Consider the following 22,141-nt stretch of genomic DNA (forward strand, 5'->3'; position numbering starts at 1 on the left):
AAATAGTGCATCAAGTATCACACTCAAATTTCAACGGCTTTTTAAAAAAAGTGTGAAGCAGTAAAGGCAGTCATTTTGAAATATAAAGGCCTCATCATTTGAAAGAGCCTCAGTGGCACAGAAGTCAGAATGTCTCTAACCGACTTTACCAATCATACTTTAAAAAAGATAAAGGTAGGGATCTGACCTACAGCTTGAGGGTGATTATATTCTGACCTTACCCAGTGTTTACTTAACAGCATTTGGATTTTGTGGCCCTAAAAGGACACAAGTTTACCAGTCGAATAATAAATTTTGCATTGCATGCAGAATGCCTCTGTTATAAAACACAAAGCATCCTACACATAGTGAACAAAACCAAGGTAATATAAGAAGAATAGTGACATGCATGCACTTTTTATCTGTCACCACCCACTCCTGTGTCACACTTAATTTTTCACAAATTTATTCTGGGTAAAAGTCTTGGTAATGCAGTTTAAGGTCATATTAATCATGTAATTAACAGTCATTTGAACTGATGTGGATTAATTAAGGAACACCAGCACAGATTTGTTAAAGGCGAATTGTGTTTAACAAACTTGATTACGTTTTTTGATGAGGTAACGGAGCAGGTTGATGAAGGTAATGCGGTTGATGTTTTTTTTTTATTCATTTATGGGATGTGGGCGTCGCTGGCCAGGCCAGTATTTATTGCCCATCCCTAATTGCCCTTGAGAAGGTGGCAGTGAGCTGCCAACTGAGTGGCTTGCTAGGCCATTTCAGAGGGCATGTAAGAGTCAACCACATTGCTGTGGGTCTGGAGTCACATGTAGGCCAGACCAGGTAAGGACAGCAGATTTCCTTCCCTAAAGGACATGAGCGAACCAGATGGGTTTTTACAACAATCGACAATGGTTTCATGGCCATCATTAGACTAGCTTTTAATTCCAGATTTATTAATTGAATTCAAATTCCACCTTCTGCTGTGGTGGGATTTGAACCCATGTCCCCAGAGCAATACCCTGGGTCTCTGGGTTACTAGTCCAGTGACAATACCACTACGCCACCGCCTCCCCTGGTGTGGTGTATTTGGGCTCCAATAGGTATTTAATAAAGTGCCACATTATAGGCCTGTCAGAAAAGTTAAGGCCCATAGAATAAAAAGGAAAGTGGCAGCATGGAAATAAAGTTGTCTGAGTGACAGGAAACAAAGTAGTGGTAAACAGTTGTTTTTCAGACTGGAGGACGGTATATAGTGGAGTTCCCCAGGGGTCAGTACTAGAACCACTGCTTTTCTATATATATTTATATTAGTGACCTAGACCTGGGTGTGCAGGGCACAATTACAAAATTTGCAGATGACACAAAATTTGGAAGGATTTTTAACTGTGAGGATAGTGATAGATGTCAAGAGGACATAGGCTAGTGGAATGGGCAAACACATGGCAGATGAAATTTAATGCAGAGAAATGCAGTGATACATTTTGGTGTAAAGAATGAGGAGAGGCAATATAAAATAAAAGATTAAATTCTAAAGGGGTGCAGAAACAGAGAGAACTGGCGTATATGTTAAACATTGGTGAAGGTAGCAGGGCAATTGAGAAAACAGTTAAAAAGGCATGTGGGATCCTGGGCTTTATAAATAGAGGCATAGAGTACAAATGCAAGGAAATTATGATCGGCCTTTATAAAACACTGGTTCAGCCTCAACTGGAGTATTGTGTCCAATTCTGGGCAGCACACTTTTTGAAAGATATGAAGGCTATAAAGAGGACACAGAAAAGATTTACGAGAATGGTTCGAGGGATGAGATACTTCAGTTCTGAGGATGTATTGGAGAAGCTGGGGCTGTTCTCCTTAAAGAGAAGGTGGAAAGGAGATTTGATAGAGCTGTTCAAAATCATGAAGGGTCTAAGTAGAATAGATAGAGAGAAACTGTTCTCTTTGGATGAGGGTCAAGAAACTGAGGACAATGATATAAGGCAAAAGAACCAAAGGTGGCATCAGAAAACATTTTTTTTATGCAGCAAGTGGTTAGGATCTGGAATGCACTACCTGAGGGAGTGGTGGAGGCAGATTCAATTGTGACTTTCATAAGGGAATTGGATAAGCACCTGAAGATAAAAAAAAATGCATAGTTACAGGGAAAGGGTGGGGCAGTGGGATGAGCTGAATTGCTCGCAGAGCCACAAAAGGTCTCATTCGGTGCTGTAACCATTCAATGATTCTAATCAGATTACTGCAACTAGGATACTTGTTGGTTCCTTTCCTATGTAACACAGTGAAGACAGAGTATAGAGAAGGGATAATTTGAAAACCATCATGTAAATAATGGATACAACTATTGCAACATTGAAAAGGTAGATGGTTCTATAAACAAGAACTTGTAACACTTAGTATAATAGATCCATTGTGCATTTCTTTCTGTCATCATCAGGCTGTTGGAACTTGGCATGCAAGGGGATGTCATCAAGTTGCAGAATCTTGCCCATATTGTTGTGGGAGTGAGCAGGAATCCATCTGGACAACTCCTTGCCTGGAATTTTGTGAAGAAAAACTGGAGTAAACTGATAGAGAAGTTGGTACCTTTTAAAATTGTACAGTCTTTGTTTCTTTTCTTTGAGTAGTAGTATTATCACATATTACAGCTGGAACCACAACACAGTTTAGTAACATGGGAACGAGAGGAAGTCATTCAGCCCCTGTTCCATCATTTAATTAGATTGGTGGTTCTCAAACCGGGGTCCGCAGAGACTTTCCAGGGAGTCTGCGATGCAGAACTGGCCCACTGATGTGCGACCATCAAAGGTGCTGTGATCCGTATGCAAATGACTGGGGGCTAGAGGCTTGTTCTTCTCCCTTTGTGCTCCTGTTCTCCTTGGGTTCCTGTTCTCTCCGGGTTCCTATTTTCTTCAGGTTCCTGTTTCCTCTGTGCTCCCGCTTCTACTTTCTCCATACTTTTCTCTCCGCATGCTTCTTTTCTTTCTGTGCTCCTTCTGTCTCCCTACTCCTGTTCTCTCTGTGCTTCTGCTCTCTCCTAGCTCTAGCTCTCCCTGGGCTCCTGCTCTCTCGTTGCCCCTATTAAGGAAGGACAGGCTCTGCAGTGAGAAACCCAACTCACTAATATCTGTAAATAAGTAACTTTCCTTAAAAGCATTAATAAAACACTTCACATGCAACACTTTCATATCAGGAGTAGTATTTATTATAATGTAGATGGAGGTCTGTGATTACTAATCCATTTGTAAAGAGGTCCTTCAGCCAAAAAATTTAAGAACCTGGCTGCTCTGCACCGCACCTCTATTTACCTACCTCTGCCTTGATACCCTTAAAACAACCAACCTCAGTCTTGAAACTTTCAATTGCCTCAGCATCCATTTGAGGGATAGAGCTTGTGATTTCCACTACGCTTTGTGTGAAAGAGTGCATCCTGATTTCACTCCTGAATGGCCTAACTCTAATTTTAAGGTTAGACCCTCTTATTTTGGAATTCCCCCACCAGAGGAAATGTAACAGTCCTGTTGAATTCCTTTATGATTTTAAATACTTTGATTAGAGCACCCTCAACCTTCAAAACTCAAGCCAAGTTTGTGCAATGTTTGCTCATAATTTAACCTTGGAGCCCTCATATAATTCTGGTGAATCTGTGCTGCAGTACTCCTCTCACCTATCATCCTACCTCCTGCCACTCCCATCGTTCAGAGGAGGTCTGATCAAGACTCTGTACAACTGAAGTATCACTTACTGTTTCACTCGGTTCTGACGAAAGGGTCATCGACCTGAAACGTTAGGCTGGACTTTAAGATCCCGCCACTGATCTCGGCAACGAGCTCAAATGCTCGCCAAAGAGCTGCTGCAATCTCAAGCGCAGCTCTTTGGCATGCAACCTGCAGGGGCGGGCCACCATTTTTTGAGCTTGCTGCCGGATTGGCGGTGGGATCTTAAAATCCAGCCCAATGTTTCAAGTCGATGCAGCTCATTTAAATAGCCAGGGAGGCCCACCCAAATCCTCCTCCCCCCCCCCCCCCCCCCCCCCAAATCTTATAGAGGGGGCGGGCTATCTGTCCCTGGCACTGGTGTAAGCTGCCTGTGTCATTTTTAAAGGGCAGCCAGCCCTGCTGCCCAATTAACATTTTTAAAGTCCTACCTGCAAAATTAAATAAATAAATTTCTAATGCCCCTTTCCCATCCCCCCAATAGCATTTACAATAACTATTTGTCCTTTCCCCCCCAAAACACTTACCTTTTACATCTAAACTTCCATCCCAAACTGCACAAATTTTACGGTTCAATCTTTCCCAACATCCCCTACACCCATTACATATATTTGACCCCGTTCCCCCCCCCGACCCGACAAACTCACGTCCTCCCCTCTGCCCACCAGTCTTGTGCCACTTTCCCCCAGACGGGGATCTGAAGGCATGGATGTGCCGGCTGCTGTGCCGAAAATCACGGTGGGCCCTCAAGATCACAGTTAAGTCTATTTAAATTTAATAATTTTATTTATTTGAACATGTTAATTGTGGTCCCATCGCCTAATGGCGGGGGGACTGCCACAAAACCCCGCTGCTGCTGGAAGGCTCAGGCCGGACCTTCATGGCATTGAGGTCTGTGGCAGGCCTCATAAGGAGCCATCTTCAGACCTCCCCCCAACCCCCACCATGGAACCCGATGCCTTGGGGAGAACAAAATCCAGCCCGTTAATTCTGTTTCTCTCTCCACAGATGCTGCCTGACCTGCTGAGTATTTTCAGGACTTTCTGTTTTTATTTTTGAAGTATCACTTTTTACTTTTGAATTCCAATCATCTTGAGATAAAGGCCGATTTTACACTCACCTTTTCAACTACTTTTTTTTATCTGGGCACTATCTTTTGGTGTTTGTGTGCACTGACTACTAAATCCCTTCACTCTGCCACAGCTTCTAATCTGTCACCATTAAGATACTATTCCAATTTGTCTTTCTCAGATTCAAAGCGGATGACCTCACATTTGCAATATGAGAACAAAATATAGAACAACAGTTGTACAATCACCACACAGACCCAACACCGTTTCCTTAGAACAAAAAGATGTATTTTAATCAATTCAGAGAGCAAAATTACGGGGGGAATTTTATGCTCTCCCCTGTGGTGAGTTTGGAGGTGGGGAGAGCATTTGATCGGGTGGGATGCTGGCATGAGGGGACCCCGCCACCTTTCCACCTCCACCCGAATTAAGTCCATGGTGGGAAGGCCCATGGACGGCCTTCCCGCCTCTGCCAGTATTAGCCCAGTGGTGGGTGGGCCTGTCACCACATGGGGAGCACACCAAACAAACCCACACGGGTTGCTTGTTGGCTTTGGAGTGGGGGATCCCTTGTTAAAAGGCATTTAGTGCCTGATCAAGGGACCTGGCGTCAGTAAGGGGTTGGGGGGAGGGTCGCTGAGAGCAACCTCCCTGCCCTTGCTGCTGATCCCCCTGTACACTCCTCCCCCGCAACCGCACCCCACAAAACACCTCATGCCCTGACTCACCTGTGGCGTCGGACCCTCGCCTCCGGTGACTCCATACCGGCAGGAGCCACCTCCGCAATTGGAGTATTTAGAAAGCTGAAAGATTTGGATCAGTTCTCTCAGGCAGATTAAACTTCAAGCAAAGTTGAAATACAGCCTAAGTCGTCCAACAGTTGGAATCATTTTCTTTGAAAAGCACCCACGTGGAAGCCTCTAAAGATGCATTTATATTACCACAGATTTCAGCTTGGCTCATTTACTGTCCGATGGATTATAATTGGAACAACTTCTGGGTTTTCATCAAAACAAGAATTGGAAGAGGTCAGTAAAATCTCATTGCATATGCCTTTACAAAGTGAAAAGGATTGAAGAGGCCAAGTGAGTTTTCACACTGCCCTTTCACCTCTTTGACTTGCAGTCAAATAAAGCACAGAATGATATAACAAAAGCCTCTGCTCTGCAAATTCCACATGTTAACTTTGGCAGTTTCAACCCACTGGTCATAATTTGCTACTATGTCAGTTTCACTCAAAGAAGGAGTAAAGATATCTGGTTTTGATCAATGGTAACAGTACGCTGTTGAAGTAGGTGAGGTTGGTGTGAAGTCACATTACAGAGGAAGGAAGAGGAAGCTGGACTCTATATTTATCTTCCATTACTTGTAACAAGTGAATTTGAGATTAGCAGTAGAGAGTAGAATACTGACATCTTAAACCTTGTTCAGCCTAAATATTCAAACCAAAAGATTTGCAATTGCATATGCTACTGGTGTAATAGTGATATCATACATAACTTGAGTATTTAAGTATTGGATAGTTACTTAAAAATGAATTGTTATGCTCCTTTCACTTCCGTCTTGCATCTTCTGCCCATTTTTGTAACATTTGCCAAGAGTGGTAATGCGGTTTCAATTACAGAACTAATACCAAATTTCTGACTTGGTAGTAATCATGCTGATTATTTCTGCCAAGTTTCTCATTTTTTTGCTGATTCGGCCATACTATTGAAAATCTGTTGGTTTTCATTTCATTTTGATTTGATAGCTCTCTCAATGACAATGATTTGAGGGCAGCTCCCAATTGGCTAATTTTGATATCAAACTGTCCAGAGATTGAACTTGTAACACTGGATTTGCCTCTGCTAAACCACCCAAAAGCAGTGGAGAATTGGGCCGAAGACCTACCACTGCAAATCCACCTTGACCTAGATTTTCCTACCTTGCCTCAGTAAGGAAAGGCTGCCACTCACCCATACCTTGACCACCCTGCCACATGTAAATGGCAGAGGGAAGAACAATCTGCCTGATATCCTTTGCCACTGCTGCTGATCCCAGGGACTGTCAGTCGAAGGATGGAGGTCATCTATGGGGAAGTATTAGAAGAACTATTAATATTTTTGGAAGAAGAGAGCCGAGTAATGGGCATATTGCCTTGTCCACTGGATCCACAGTCCTACCTTTTTAAGCTTCATCCAAGTATGAGAACTTTAAAAAGAAAACCATTGATAGATTTTGTTAGGTGAGGGATTATGGAGCAAAGGTGGGCAAATTGGTTGAGGTACAGATCAGCCATGATGTAATTAAATTGCAGAACAGGTTCAAGGGGCTGAAAGACCTACTTCTGTTCCTATATTCTTATGTTCCTTTCTTCTGGAACTGTTGTCCCCTTGTTCAAGAAGGGGAGTAGAGACAGCCCTGGTAATTATAGACCTGTGAGCCTTACTTCGGTTGTGGGTAAAATGTTGGAAAAGGTTATAAGAGATAGGATTTATAATCATCTTGAAAAGAATAAGTTCATTAGCGATAGTCAGCACGGTTTTGTGAAGGGTAGGTCGTGCCTCACAAACCTTATTGAGTTTTTCGAGAAGGTGACCAAACAGGTGGATGAGGGTAAAGCAGTGGATGTGGTGGAAATGGATTTCAGTAAGGCGTTTGATAAGGTTCCCCACGGTAGGCTATTGCAGAAAATACGGAAGTATGGGGTTGAAGGTGATTTAGAGCTTTGGATCAGAAATTGGCTAGCTGAAAGGTGGTGGTTGATGGCAAATGTTCATCCTGGAGTTTAGTTACTAGTGGTGTACCGCAAGGATCTGTTTTGGGGCCACTGCTGTTGGTCATTTTTATAAATGACCTGGAAGAGGGTGTAGAAGGGTGGGTTAGTAAATTTGCGAATGACACTAAGGTCGGTGGAGTTGTGGATAGTGCTGAAGGATGTTGTAGGGTACAGAGGGACATAGATAGGCTGCAGAGCTGGGCTGAGAGATGGCAAATGGAGTTTAATGCGGAAAAGTGTGAGGTGATTCACTTTGGAAGGAGTAACAGGAATGCAGAGTACTGGGCTAATGGGAAGATTTTTGGTAGTGTAGATGAACAGAGAGATCTTGGTGTCCAGGTGCATAAATCCCTGAAAGTTGCTACCCAGGTTAATAGGGCTGTTAAGAAGGCATATGGTGTGTTAGCTTTTATTAGTAGGGGGATCGAGTTTCGGAGCCACGAGGTCATGCTGCAGCTGTACAAAACTCTGGTGAGGCCGCACCTGGAGTATTGCGTGCAGTTCTGGTCACCGCATTATAGGAAGGATGTGGAAGCTTTGGAAAGGGTGCAGAGGAGATTTACTAGGATGTTGCCTGGTATGGAGGGAAGGTCTTATGAGGAAAGGCTGAGGGACTTGAGGTTGTTTTCGTTAGAAAGAAGGAGGAGGAGAGGTGACTTAATAGAGACATATAAGATAATCAGAGGGTTAGATAGGGTGGATAGTGAGAGTCTTTTTCCTCGGATGGTGATGGCACATACGAGGGGACATAGCTTTAAGTTGAGGGGGTGATAGATATAGGACAGATGTCAGAGGTAGTTTCTTTACTCAGAGAGTAGTAGGGGCGTGGAACGCCCTGCCTGCAACAGTAATAGACTCGCCAACTTTAAGGGCATTTAAGTGGTCATTGGATAGACATATGGATGAAAATGGAATAGTGTAGGTCAGATGGTTTCACAGGTCGGCGCAACATCGAGGGCCGAAGGGCCTGTACTGCGCTGTAATGTTCTAATTCTAAATTCAGTGGGTGTCTGCATTTTCCTCCAGCAATGGCAGACCTCCCTCGAGGTGACAGAGATCCTGTTGGAAGTCCACCCTGCATACAAATAGCAAAATTTTGTGCGGCCATTTGAAGCGGGAATGTGGTGTGGGGGGGGGGGGGGATAGAAAACCGCGTCGGAAGCATCCACCCAGAAATCCAGTGTCATGATGTCGGTTCTGTATTTAGTCAATGGCAGGAAAGCACCAATGAGAATCGTCACCCTGAGGCGATGAGGATGTAGTTTAAATTACTGAGCAGTTAATTCTAATGCATTTGCATCTAATTCATCACTATTCAATGGGGTGGTTTATGATTAAGTGAATGGCAGGCGGCAGTCATGTATCTTCAGGTTCACGACCATTAAAAGCTGGCAGCTCTGAGGCGAGGCTTCAGTGCCCCAATTGGTAGGCAGCCATGAACAGCACTGAATAAGGGAAGAAGGGATGAAGAGGCTATTTTTGGACTGCAATGCTGTGCACTCCGCAAGGGGGGTGCCAGGGTTGGGGTCTCGGGTGTTCTGCAAGTGGGGTCAGGATTTCGGGTGCTCAGCAAGGGCATGACTTGGGCTTGGGTGGCTGTATCTGATGAACAAACTGTTGGGTGAGATGTATAGTTGCTCATACTGCTGAATGAGAGGGATGGCCATCACCAAGGGTAGGCACTGAGGGCCATCAGGGAATCTGCTAGGAGAAGTTACAAAAGCTCAGTTGCTAGGGCAGGATTGTCTCTGCATCGAGAGCAGTCTGTAGGCCCACCGGTCACCTGGCATGGGTCTGACACATCCTGTCTTTTTAGACCCCCATGTTGTGATGTGGTGCCTCCGATGAAGGGAGGGCTAAGAGGCCCCACGATGAGAGCAGCAGCAGCCGGCCATGCCAAGAAAGACCCACTTGTGCCAGAGACTCTACCATACTCACCTCAGCTACTTCCAAATGGCCAAGCATCACCGGCTTAAGCGCCCTGCTGCAGGACAAGTTGTGACCTATGGGATTCAGGGGTCACCCTGTGCCAGAGGCCCTGAAGATCACAGTGGCACTAAACATTTATGCATCTGGATCTTTTCAGGGATCATGTGTGGGGTCTCCCAGACAGCAGCCCACCGCTGCATCAAGGAGATGACCAATGCCCTGTTCAAGAGGGCCGGCGACTATCTGCACTACCGGACCTACCCTGACAGTCAGGCCGAGTGGGGCATTGCTGGATTCCTCCAAAGTGTGATAATTTGCACACGAGGCCATCAAGGCCCCAAAGGACCAGCCAGCCGCCTTCATCAACATTCATTCCATCAACGTTCAACTGATCTGTGATCACCAAAAGCATTTCCTGCAGGTGTGTGCCCACTTCCTGGGAAGCAGCCACAATGCCTACATACTTCGACAGTCCCAGGTGCCTTCAGGGATGGATTCTCGGGGACAAAGGCTAACCGTTGAAGACATGGCTAATCCTCGCACTGCAGCGGAGGAAAAGTACAACACTTGTCATGGCTCCATCCGGACGATAATTGAGCAGGCCATTGGGCTGCTGAAGATGAGATTCTGCTGCCTCGATTGATCCTGTGGAGCCCTGCAGTATGCCCCAGCGAGGGTCTCGTATATTGTGGTGCCCTACACAATTAAGCACTGCAGAGGGGGGCAGGCCTTGCATGACGATGAGACGCCTGAGTGACACTCCTCCACCGATGCGGAGGATGTGGAAGAGGGAGAGGAGCAGGCTGCACTGGGTGTTTGAGTCCTTGCCCCGGAGGCCAAGCAGATTGTGACGCGCCAAGGAGGCAAGAGACACTCTCATACATACCCACTTCCTGCCACCCAGTGGTGAATGGTGCTGAACATTGTGCAATCATCAGCAAACATCCCCACTACTGACCTTATAATGGAGGGGAGGTCATTGATGAAGCAGCTGAAGATGGTTGGGCCTAGCACACTACCCTGAGGAACTCCTGCTGTGATATCCTGGGACTGAGATGATTGACCTCCAACAACCACAACCATCCTCCTTGTGCTTGGTGTGACTCCAACCAGTGGAGAGTTTTCCCCTGATTCCTATTGACTCCAGTTTTGCTAGGGCTCCTTGATGCCATACTTGGTCAAGTGCTGCCTTGATGCCAAGGGTAGTCACTCTCACCTCACCTCTGGAGTTCAGCTCTTTTGTCCATGTTTGGACAAAGGCTGTAATGAGGTCAGGAGTTGAGTGGCCTTGGCAGAACCCAAACTGAGCGTCACTGAGCAGGTCATTGCTAAGCAAGTGCCCTTGATAGCACTGTCAACGACCCCTTCCATCACTTTGCTGATGATGGAGACTAGACTGATGGGGCAGTAATTAGCCGGGTTAGATTTGTCCTGCCTTTTGTGCACAGGACATACCAGGGCAATTTTCCACATTGCCGGGTAGATGCCAATGTTATAGCTGTACTGGAACAGCTTCACTAGGGGCGCCTCTAGTTCTGGAGCACAAGTCTTCAGTACTACAGCAGGAACCTTTGCAGTATCCAGTGCCTTCTGCCATTTCTTGCTATCATGTGGAGTGAATCATATTTTTTTTTATTTTTATTTTATTTTATTTAGAGATACAGCACTGAAACAGGCCCTTCGGCCCACCGAGTCTGTGCTGACCATTAACCACCCATTTATACTAATCCTACACTAATCCCATATTCCTCCCACATCCCCACCTGTCCCTCTGTTCCCCTACCACCTACCTATACTAGGGGCAATTTATAATGGTCAATTTACCTATCAACCTGCAAGTCTTTTGGTGAAGACTGGCATCTGTGATGCTGGGGACCTCAGGAGGAGGCCGAGATGAATCATCCATTCGGCATTTCTGGCTCCAGATGGTCTCAAATGCTTAAACCTTGTCTTTTGCTCTGATGTGCTGGGCTCCTCCATCATTGAGGATGTGAATATTTGTGGAGCCTCCTCGTCCTGTTGGTTGTTTAATTGTCCACCACCATTCACGACCGGATGTGGCAGGACTGCAGAGCTTAATTCTGATCTGTTGAATGTGGGATTGCTCACTCTATTGTATGCTGCTTCCGCTGCTTGGCATGCAAGTAGTCCTGAGTTGTAGCATCACTGGGTTGACCCCTCATTTTAGGTATGCCTGGTGTTGCTCTTGGCATGCCTTCCTGCACTCTTTCTTGAACCAAGGTTGATCCCCTGACAACATCACACAGTTGACACCACAGTTGACTTTGATAACTGGTGTGTGAGGAATCACAGGCATGAATCTACATTTTGTCTTTTTCTGGTGCACCATTGTGTTTGCAGTATGTTGTTTCATCACCCCACTCTAAGGTAGCCTTATTGCAAGTCACTGAGCTCTCCAGTTTAAAATGATAACATTACTAAGACATTTTAATTCCATTTTATTTTGTCACAAACACTTCCAGTTTTTTTCAAGGTTATTAACTGGCATTTTGAAAACAGTGCTCCAAATATTGTAGCAAAAGGTTGGTTGGTATCCTTCCATCTACAAATGGTGATGGACATGCAGCAAACAATCTATTAGGTGGGGTTTGTCTTCTGTTGGTGCATCTTTGCTGATGGCTTTGAAGGCCAATCCTTGAGAGGCAAGTTCTACCACAAGTGCTGCACGTGAATCCGCCAAGTGATGCTCCAAGTTGTTGTTTTCGGCATTGGTGCCTGTTGCCAAGATGCTGTAGCCATTGGTCATTGTGGTAGTGCACACCAATCCACAGGATGTGTTGCCATTTCCCTCTTTCACCAGCCAGTGACTCCCAGGTATGATGGTTGACATTTAGGGCCTTCATGTCATGCTTGGAAGCATCCTTGAAGCGGAGCTTTGGGCGCCTTGCTGGTCGTCTGACCCCAGCTACCTCACCATACAGAAGGTCCTTGGGTAAGCGACTGTCTTCCATCCTGCGGACGTGTCCGATCCGTCGAAGCCACATCTGTTTGATTAGTGCTAACACACTGGGAAGCTCTGACTTTAAGAGGATTGCCGCAGTTGCAATTTTGTCCTGCCAGCAATAAATTAGGTAACATTTTGACATTCTATAGAAAGAGAGCAAGGTAACTTTTTAAAAGTATGTATACTATTGTTTTAGGTACTCCAGTTGCAAAAACAAACTGATGGTGGATATTTGTTTTTCAGGTGGAGATGTTTTTTGATTCTATAAAAGAGCAGAGTTCCCAGCTGAGATGCACCCAGCTTGCCCTGGAAAGCATTCAGAAGAACATCAGATGGTTGGAGAGGAATCTGGATATCCTCAGGAGCTGGTTGCTGAATATAATTGCAAATCCATAAGGGTTGGACAGATTAGCAGCTTATTTCTTTCATCTCACTTCAATGGTTCCAGAATATGGGCTGCAACACTTGTCAATGGGATTGTTGATGTTGCTAAAGCAATGGTTCTCAGGCAGTAGAAAGTGAAATTGATATATTTTCATGCAATAAATGAATACTGTATAATCCATACAGTATTAAATTATTCCATAATCATGGAATAACACTAAAACCAAATTGTGATCTTTGCTTCCCCCACCCCCAAACTTGTACACACACCTGTCAGTGTTACACAAGGCAAGTGTTTGTGACAAACTACCAGTTGAATTAAATGAATGCTATCACTTGTCCATAATAAGTAAAATATTTGCTTATTTATTCAATGCTCTGGAATGCTATTTACATGAATATTCTGTATTGCAAAAATCCAGATTGTTTTCATAAACGGAGCCAGTGTTTAAAATGTAGTTTGGTTCAGTTTGCAGTGCTTGAATCATTTAAAAACATAAATACTGCTGTCTTTACCAGAAACCAATCATTGCAGACATGGGCTCTGGGCCTCTAAAAAGAAAATATTGACTAACGTTTCAAAATGTTTTTAAAATTAGCCTTGTGACAATTTTCTTCCGCAAACTCTTTTATATAATTCAGTTCTTCCATTTTATCCCACTTCTCTAGCCTTCGCCTACCTTATCCTTGTCATGCCTACTCTTGCTGCTTAGCTGCAACCACCAGTCAATTTGAAGAAGGCCTCTCCATATTGACAGCAGGTTTGGGAATTGCTTTTGTTGCTTATTAGGATCTAATCAAATACTTTCTATGTGATTCCTGTTTGTTCAAAAAACACTTCATGTTGAGGGTGGTGAAATACTCAGCATACTACAATCATGACATGAATACCATTTTGTCACTTCCTCATTGATCGAATAAACTGTGTTTCTTACCCATGCCGAGTCCTTATTTATGATTGAATTGTGGAAGTAGTTTGTTTTTCTTTCAAGCCACATGGCGATTCTCTAATTGACTGCAGAACTTGTTAAGCTCTTTCTTGCAATTAATTCTTTTTACATTCACCCACTGAAAATAAACTTGTTCCTACTGAACAATAGTCATAATACAGTGCCGTGCACCCAGAATTACCCCTTTTGTGTTGTTCCTAAGATGCATTTACTTAGTATTTAATTCTGAAACTCAATTTGGACATATTTCCTCCTCTTCGCCTTATATGCATGAGCAGGTTGGATACTAGATAAGGATGGATGCTGAACTGTGTTTCCACATTATTGAGAACTACTTGTTCACACATCCATTGCACACAACAGTAGAGTGGGTTACTTTCATCCTGGCAACACAATATGGCCAACTCTGGGGTAAGAGTTAAATTTGGGATTTCTCCTAACATTTAATGATGTTGAAATACAGCAGTGAAAGTTCTTTCTTCCATTACATTGTTGTCCTTCAAAGAATTCAATTTTTAAAAAATTCTTTCGGCAATAAACAAAATGCAATAGAAGATCTTTTGCCACCTATATCATTCTTAGAATAATTGAAACAATAAATGTGTTCACATCGTGAAAAGTTTTAAAAAAACTTTATGGACATGCATTGATAAAAAGATTGGCTTCAGCTATGATGCCCTCTCATGATGAAATACTCTGTCAATATTCCTTGTCAAGGATTGCACATGAGTACGGGAACAGTCACAATGGTGACTGTCATGCGTGGAAATTATTCTACATCATTGTCAAGAAGTTAGCACTTCAGGGGAGCAAATTAGCAAGATTAAAATGCTTGAATATGTCTAACAGTGATAAATATAATCTTTTGCATGTAACAACATTTAACTGTATGTTTCATTGAAGTGAAGGTATCCCATACCAGTTGAATGTTGAGCTTTTAATACAATTTGATACAGCCTTTTTCTTAACTCCGGCCCAGTGCCACCACTGTCCCCTGGACCTGCTGAAAGTTGGCAACCCTAATATAACTGAACTGAATAAAAGAGCACCAAAGGGTCTATTTACAGGTCTTTTTGAGTTCCATTCCTACCTGTCCCAATGTAGGCAGTACATCTCCTCCAAAGGTTCTCTTCCCCACATACAGCCCACTGCAAATTGTCTATCATTTTGTAAACCATAGTCTGCTTACCAAGTGCCTCCACCCTCCACCCCCACACATCAAGTTCTATTGGTTCCTATGTCCCAGCATATCAATTTCATGATCCTTATCCAGTTATTCCAAATCCCTCCATGGCCCCACTGCACTTTATTTGGTCAATCCTCTCTAGCCTACACCCATCATATTTTCAACTCAGCATTTTTCTTATTTCTTGCATTCTCCAAAATAGGAGACTGATCTTTCAGTCACTACATCCATGGAATTATCTTCTAAAACCATTTTGTCTTGCTATCTTTTATTTCTGGGCTTAACCTGCTTGCTCACAAACATAACCTAATCTAAATAATATAATCATAGTGCTCTCCTATTTTCGAGTATTCATATTAAGAGTCAGGTGATAGGAAGAGGCTTTTACAACATTGTGCTCATACATGACGGATTGAATCAGGATCAGATGTCAAGAAGTAGGTTTTTTGGACTGATGCACTGTTTTCCTGTGGTATATTCTTGCTGTACATTTTATGCTGATATCACTTAATGTATCCTAGTGGTTGGGCATTAAGAACGTTCATGGTATTTTACTGTGAAGTTGTATTTATTGTTTTCAAGTTAGCTTCAATCATGTGACATCTTTTTTGTATGCACTGTAATATTTTGGGAAAGAGAAGACAAATGGCCTGTCTCGCCCACCCCTTCAAACCTCCCTTCAGGTTCCTTACCTGATTTTAGAACTAATAGTATGTAAACCCCTTTCATAATAAGCCTTATTTTATTTTAAATAAAATCAAAAAGTGCAGGAAATACTCAGCAGGTCTGGCAGCATCTGTGGAAAGAGAAGCCGAGTTAGCGTTTCAGGTCAGTGACCTTTCAGCAGTTCTGATGAAAGGTCACTGACCTGAAACATTAATTTTGCTTCTCTCTCCACAGATGCTGCCAAATCTGCTGAGTATTTCCAGCACTTTTTGATTTTATTTCAGATTTCCAGCATCCGCAGTATTTTGCTCTTCTTTTATTTTATCCTCTCTTAAGAAAACTATGACTCATGTTTAGGTATGATTCTATAGTCACGAGTAGCCATTGAATACCTCACCCAAGTGGTCATTCAGTATGTGAGCCCACAAAGTAAGTTTTATAAGCTCTTCAGCAATAAAGTCTATTTGACCTAGTCTGATCCTTTCCTCATCTAATATCTATCTAAGTGCACTTTCAAGTATGAGTTACTGGGCAGTGATCAGTCAGAAATCCCTGGTTACAGTTTCCTTCCTAGCCTGAAAACACTGAGACCAACTAAACTGCACCAACTGCATCCCTGCTTGAAATGAGTCAATTCAACCAAGATGAGTGATTGAATCTGGGATGTTCTTGGTCTGTGTAGTTCAGTATAACAAGTTCAAATAGCAAACTGCAGATAGAATTTAGCCTGTGTGGTGAGTTTTATCAATTCCGAACTAAACTGCTAGATCAGATACTTAAATGAGAGAGAAAAACAAAATGCCCTCAGCTCAGTGAGAGAGAGAGAGCACACATCTCATGGTTCATTCCATTGAGTATCATTGAGATTGGAAGCAGTGGATGTCTACAGAAAATTCAGTCTCTAAGTTGGAAAGAAACAACTTGCATGTACACCATCAACATGAGAATTCCAACAATTGTTATGTTTGGCTACATGTGAGATGAGGTTTGGAAAGTGCCTAATTTTTAACTGTTCAGAATGTAAATTGAGGGGAAAGGTCCATGTTAATCTTATGTTGGGGAAATAGTGGCTTGGCATCTCTATAGAATAAATATGCAGATGGCTTATGGTACTGTAATAAAGTATTGGAATGGAATTGTTGTCTTTGTGTTCTTATTTGGGATGTGCAGGCAGTATTGCCTGCGTCCTAAGATGCTTTACCTTTCGGGGAATTCGATCTCATGAAATATACACCAGGCCACACTTCTTAATTTTCTCTAGTAACCCCCTATTGGGTTTCCCTATTGTCATTGGACAAAGAATCAACACCACAAATGTCCCCTTTAAGAGGGCACCACCAAACCCATAGAGGCATAGAAATTTACGGCACAGAAGGAAACTGTTCAGCCTATTACATCTGTGCTGCCTGAGAAAGAGCGATCCAGCCGAATCCCACTTTCCAGCTCTTGGTCTGTAGCCTTGTAGATTATGGCACTTCAAGTGCTTTTTAAATGCAATGAGGGTTTCTGCATCTACCAGTCTTTCAGGCAGTGAGTTCCAGACTCCCACCACCCTCTGGGTGAAACATTTCTCAACTCCCCTCTAATTCTTTTACCAATTACTTTAAATCTATGCCCCCTGGTTATTGAGCTCTCTGTTAATGGAAATAGGCCCTTCCTATCTCGGACCCTCATAATTTTATACATCTCAATTAGATCTCCTCTTGGCCTCCTCTGTTCCAAAGAAACTAACCCCAACCTATCCAATCATTCTTGATCGCTAAAATTCTCAATTCATGGCAACATCCTTATAAATCTCCTCTGTACCATCTCTAGTGCACCTTAACCATCTTATCTGCCTATCCTGCTACTTTCAGGGATCTGTGGGCATGCACTTCAAAGTCCCATTGCTTTTCTACACTTCTCAGTATCCTATCATTTATTGTGTATACCCTTGCCTGTTTGCCCTCCCCAAATGCATTACCTCACATTTCTCCAGATTGAATTTCATTTGCCACTTTTCTGCCCACCGACCAGTCCATTGATAACTTGCTGCAGTCCACAGCTTTCTTTCTCACAATTAACCACATGGCCAATTTTTGTATCATTTGCAAGCGTTTTAATCATATCCCCTACATTTAGGTCTAAATCATTGACATATACTATGAAAAGCAACAAATGAATCATGAAAAGTAATCTAATTGGGTCTAATTAACTAGAGATGTAAATTAAATCAGTATTTTGTCACATCCATCAATTATGCAATGAAATCCTGTGGTGCCCACCAGTCGGGGAAGGGTCCCTTTTGAAATCTGTTCTTGCATATTCTTTTTTAAAAATCTGGTTATGTGGTAATTTCAGCTTTAATTAATGATTCTAAAATTTTCCCTGTCATAGATGTTAAGGTAACAGGCCTGTAATTACCCAGATTATCCCTGTCTCTTTGTGCGGAGTTTGCAAGTTCTCCCTGTGACCACGTGGGTTTCCGCTGGCTGCTCCGGTTTCCTCCCACAGCCAAAGACTTGCAGGTTGTTAGGTAAATTGGCCATTGTAAATTGCCCCTAGTGTAGGTAGGAGAATTGTGAGGATGTGGTAGGGAATATGGGATTAATGTCAGATTAGTATAAATGGGTGGTTGATGGTCGGCACAGACTCGGTGGGCCGAAGGGCCTGTTTCAGTGCTGTATCTCTCTATGACTCTAAAACTGGGTACTGTACTGCCCACTTTCCAATTCTCTGGCACACATCCACACTCAATAGAGCCCTGAAGTATAATTTCTGGGACCTTTGTAATTTCCTCTTTCAACCCCTTCAGGTTCCAAGGATGCATCCCCTCAAGCCTTGGAACCTATACTTCCCTTAGCTTAATTAATTTGTCTAGAATTGTGCCCATTACAATATCACCCATCTCATTCTCAATCACTTCAGAATTTACCTCCTCTCTGAAATCCTTCTCTTTAATAAAACTCATGCAAAGTGATTAAATACCTCTGGCATTTTTTGATCATCCTCTTTGATCATCCAGTCCAGGAGCAAACAGCTTCCTTAGTTTTAAAACTCTGTGGCAAGTTCAAATTCAAAAAATTCCAACAGCAAGTTAGTCATGTGGCTAAATTAGTCTGACCATGTCTGTTTGTGTATTCGGCCATCTTAGCAGTTCACCTGGAATACTAGTCTCTCCACCTTCAACATCTGGTAATCAAAAGTCCATTGTGGATTAAATTGGAGTAGGGAATGACCCCTTTGTCCTTTCCAAGTACTGTCTGTCACTATGCAAATGTATTTCCAGTCAAGGGTCTGGTTTTTTAAAAAAAAAGTTCTTTCTTCTCAGCAACAATTTTAAAATTTAATGTCCATGTGCTGTATAACTCTATGACTATTGGAAAATAGGATTAGAATAGTTAGGTGCTTGATGGCCAGCACAGACATTTTTTAAAATTTATTTTTATTTTAGAGATACAGCACTGAAACAGGCCCTTCGGCCCACCGAGTCTGTGCTGCCCAACAGCCACCCATTTATACTAACCCTACAGTAATCTCATATTCCCTACTACCTACCTACACTAGGGGCAATTTACAATAGCCAATTTACCTATCACCTGCAAGTCTTTGGCTGTGGGAGGAAACCGGAGTACCTGGTGAAAACCTACACAGTCACAGGGAGAACTTGCAAACTCTGCACAAGCAGTACCCAGAATCGGTCCCGGGAGCTGTGAAGCTGCAGTGCTAACCACTGCACTGCATGATGGACCAAAGGGCCTGTTTCTGTGCTATATAACTCTATGACTCTATATGTGCCTCATTCTTGGCAGGTGGGGGCCTGCATGACACTCGATGAATTGACAATCCTCTCCCTTCTGGTCTCCCAATTTGCTCTTAAGTATTCTTTTTACTGATTTATTTTTGGTGAAATATCTTATTGTTCCTTTTGATATGTTTAGATTTTATCCCCATACTCCCTCTTAGCATTCCTTATCCTGCTCCTAACCTCTTTTGTTGAATAACCTGCTTTCTCACAAAACGTGGTAGTATCTGAAAGTGCAAACACTATAATATATAAATGTGTGCTAAATTGCTTAAATAAATGGGTTAAAACAACTGAAAGAAAGGGATGTTGCATGTTCAAAATTTGATTGTTAACATTGTTGACTGTAATTTCTACTCGTCTTAAGACCGTCATTGAAATACTTTGCAAGTAACAAACAGCTCCATGAATGTATTATTTATGTTAGACGCCTAGAATATACAGCGAATAGAAAAGATGATTTGACATTTAACAATTGTAGCTCAGTGGGTAAATACAATGTAATGTGGTTTTGAGTCATACCCGAAGGGTCCATTCTGGTTAGAACTGAATTAGCTGATTAAAATGCTACAATTGTTTTTGGTGTTGTTAAACCAGATAGAGGAAGGAAGTGGTGTGGGGGGGGCGGGAGGGGAACAGGGATTATGTATCGCTGGAACAGTGAAAGTCAGGTGAGGGCAGGGTCAAGCTCAGTATTTTGGGTCGTTGAGCAAATTCACAGCTAACGACTGAAAACATGTAAACAAACATTGCAAACTAACATATCTGTGATTACCCTCCTCCAAATAAAAGCGAGATAAGGGAAAGAACCAACAACCTCGCTGATATACAGCTGTCAACATGTTTGAACTACATTGATAATCAGCAAGACTGGCGCTGGCTGCAGCTCCGTTTGAACAAGGGGAAGTGTGCTTATTTGTTGAAAAAGACTTTTTCCACAACATGGAAATAATTTTCAAAAAATGACCGAGCAACTCGCCTACTGAATGTCATTTGATCTGTCAGGACATTATTAAAAATGATCTGAAACTTGGTCAGTGACTTGGTAGGCAAGGTCTGCAGTGTCTAGTTCGTCGATCGACCTATCGCGCCTGTGTACAAGAAGCGCAGCTTGTGAGTGCAAAAGGAGAAGGAAACACAACGTCGACGTTGGTTTGCTTTGAAACCGTGCAGTTTAGAAAGAGATAGTTACATAAAGAGGAATCCTTTCTCATCATTCAGGAGGCCTTGCAAAATTATACATTTCCGAGAGAAAATAATATGTGACATTATACTTTAATTGGGAGAGTCGTTATGTATTTGCTCCTTTAGTCCGCACCAAGTGCGCTTTGTTTATTGCTGTCGCTGGTTATAGCATTGAGCTGCCTGCTAACTGATCTGGGAAGAAGGATCCGAATAGAAAGCGAGAAGGCCCACGACACGGCCATGGAGCCACTGTTCCGGAGCGGTGAGTGAACCCGTGTGAATGTTGCCAGTGTAGTTGTGACATTGGATCAGTGGAGGGTAAAAATGTTGCAAAGTTGGTCGCAACTGTTGGGCGAGGAACGCTGTCAACTGTCAAAGTGTTGGGGAGAAAAACAAAGATCTAGTGGCATTGTGCAGGTTGTTTTCAAACCCAAACCACTGCGGATATGGTTTTTGTCAAATTTGTTTTTACTTTTCACTTCGGAAACAACTGATTTAGTTTGATTCTCGCTTCAATTTTGGGTTGGACTACTCTTACTTTTTTTTTTGCAATATGTGGAGTTTATATAACGTTTATATTTCAAGTTCTTTCCGGGTGTAAGCTAATGCAATTCGATAAATCAGTCTGTTCCCACTTTCCTGTGTGGTTCCATGCTTTTCCTTACCGTCATCCCTCGCTTTTCTTCTCGACAGGACTTCATCCCTCCCTCTAGAGCAAGATGGGATTCCTTATGACCAGGCAATTGTTGGTGCGCAGGATCAAACTAGTAAAATAATACACAGATGGAATGAATGTTGTGTACAGAGATAATCTGTTGCAAAGCTGTATAATGCACTGCAATGTTGATGTTCTGAGTACGTTATCAGAAGAACTTTAGGACTGTGCGTTACAGCCTTGAACACACTTTTGTAATTTTATATCTTTCACGTCTTCTATTATTGCTGGGATAGCTCCTTAACTTGGATATGGTATTTTGCAACATATTGTCGCTGATGGTCCATAAGGAAGGGCTTCACAAACAGATTATTTCAAATGCTATTGTTTCTCTTGATATGTTCTTTCTGCCAGCAGATCCTAGTCATAACTGTGACTGAGCATTGATTTTCCATTTCCTTTTTTGTGCAGTGTAGATCTGAAGGGCAAAACTAGCTTTGCTAATGAGCAGTGACAAAGATAATAGTGGCAGTAAAACTATCTAGATAAAATTAAATGGGGAAATTGCATCAATTTGCTTAAGGCTTAAAGCTATAAAACCAGTGCAGATGACTAAACTACTAAAGGTTTTGTATCCCAAACATTTATCCTGTGATCTGGATGAAGGAAGCAATTAAAGACAACTATGCAATATGTAAGTTTTGCTGCAAACATTTCAATTAAAATAAGAATTTCAACATAATCTTTTTACTATAGTGAAACAAGCAATGGCAGCATTACAAGTTTAAAGCAATATTTAGTATGATCGGGAAAAAAGCCTATATTTAGTCAATAGCAGCTGTAGTTCAGTTTGACACTCCTTACTGGAAGTGATGAATTATGAGTACAGATGGACGTCGTGTTTAGTGGGAGGG

General features: G+C 42.6%; 2 protein-coding genes across 4 annotated transcripts in view; both read left to right on the forward strand.

Moving 5' to 3' along the window:
- The window catches only part of LOC137369099 (endoplasmic reticulum aminopeptidase 2-like), a 67,953-nt gene extending 52,231 nt beyond the window's left edge, over positions 1 to 15,722 (forward strand). For all 3 annotated transcript variants that reach the window (XM_068029742.1, XM_068029743.1, XM_068029744.1), the window contains 3 exons: positions 2,417 to 2,557; positions 5,712 to 5,793; positions 12,661 to 15,722. In XM_068029742.1, the coding sequence (XP_067885843.1) occupies positions 2,417 to 2,557; positions 5,712 to 5,793; positions 12,661 to 12,813 (376 nt within the window). In that variant the 3' untranslated portion in view covers positions 12,814 to 15,722. The remainder of the gene's footprint in view (positions 1 to 2,416; positions 2,558 to 5,711; positions 5,794 to 12,660) is intronic.
- Positions 15,723 to 20,064: 4,342 nt separating this feature from the next.
- lnpep (leucyl/cystinyl aminopeptidase) overlaps positions 20,065 to 22,141 on the forward strand; it is a 139,703-nt gene continuing 137,626 nt past the window's right edge. Inside the window, exon 1 of the mRNA XM_068029741.1 lies at positions 20,065 to 20,834. Coding sequence (XP_067885842.1) covers positions 20,813 to 20,834 — 22 coding nt within the window. The 5' untranslated portion in view covers positions 20,065 to 20,812. The remainder of the gene's footprint in view (positions 20,835 to 22,141) is intronic.

The sequence above is a fragment of the Heterodontus francisci genome, chromosome 4 (assembly GCF_036365525.1).
Source record: "Heterodontus francisci isolate sHetFra1 chromosome 4, sHetFra1.hap1, whole genome shotgun sequence".
Classification (NCBI taxonomy): Eukaryota; Metazoa; Chordata; class Chondrichthyes; order Heterodontiformes; family Heterodontidae; genus Heterodontus; species Heterodontus francisci.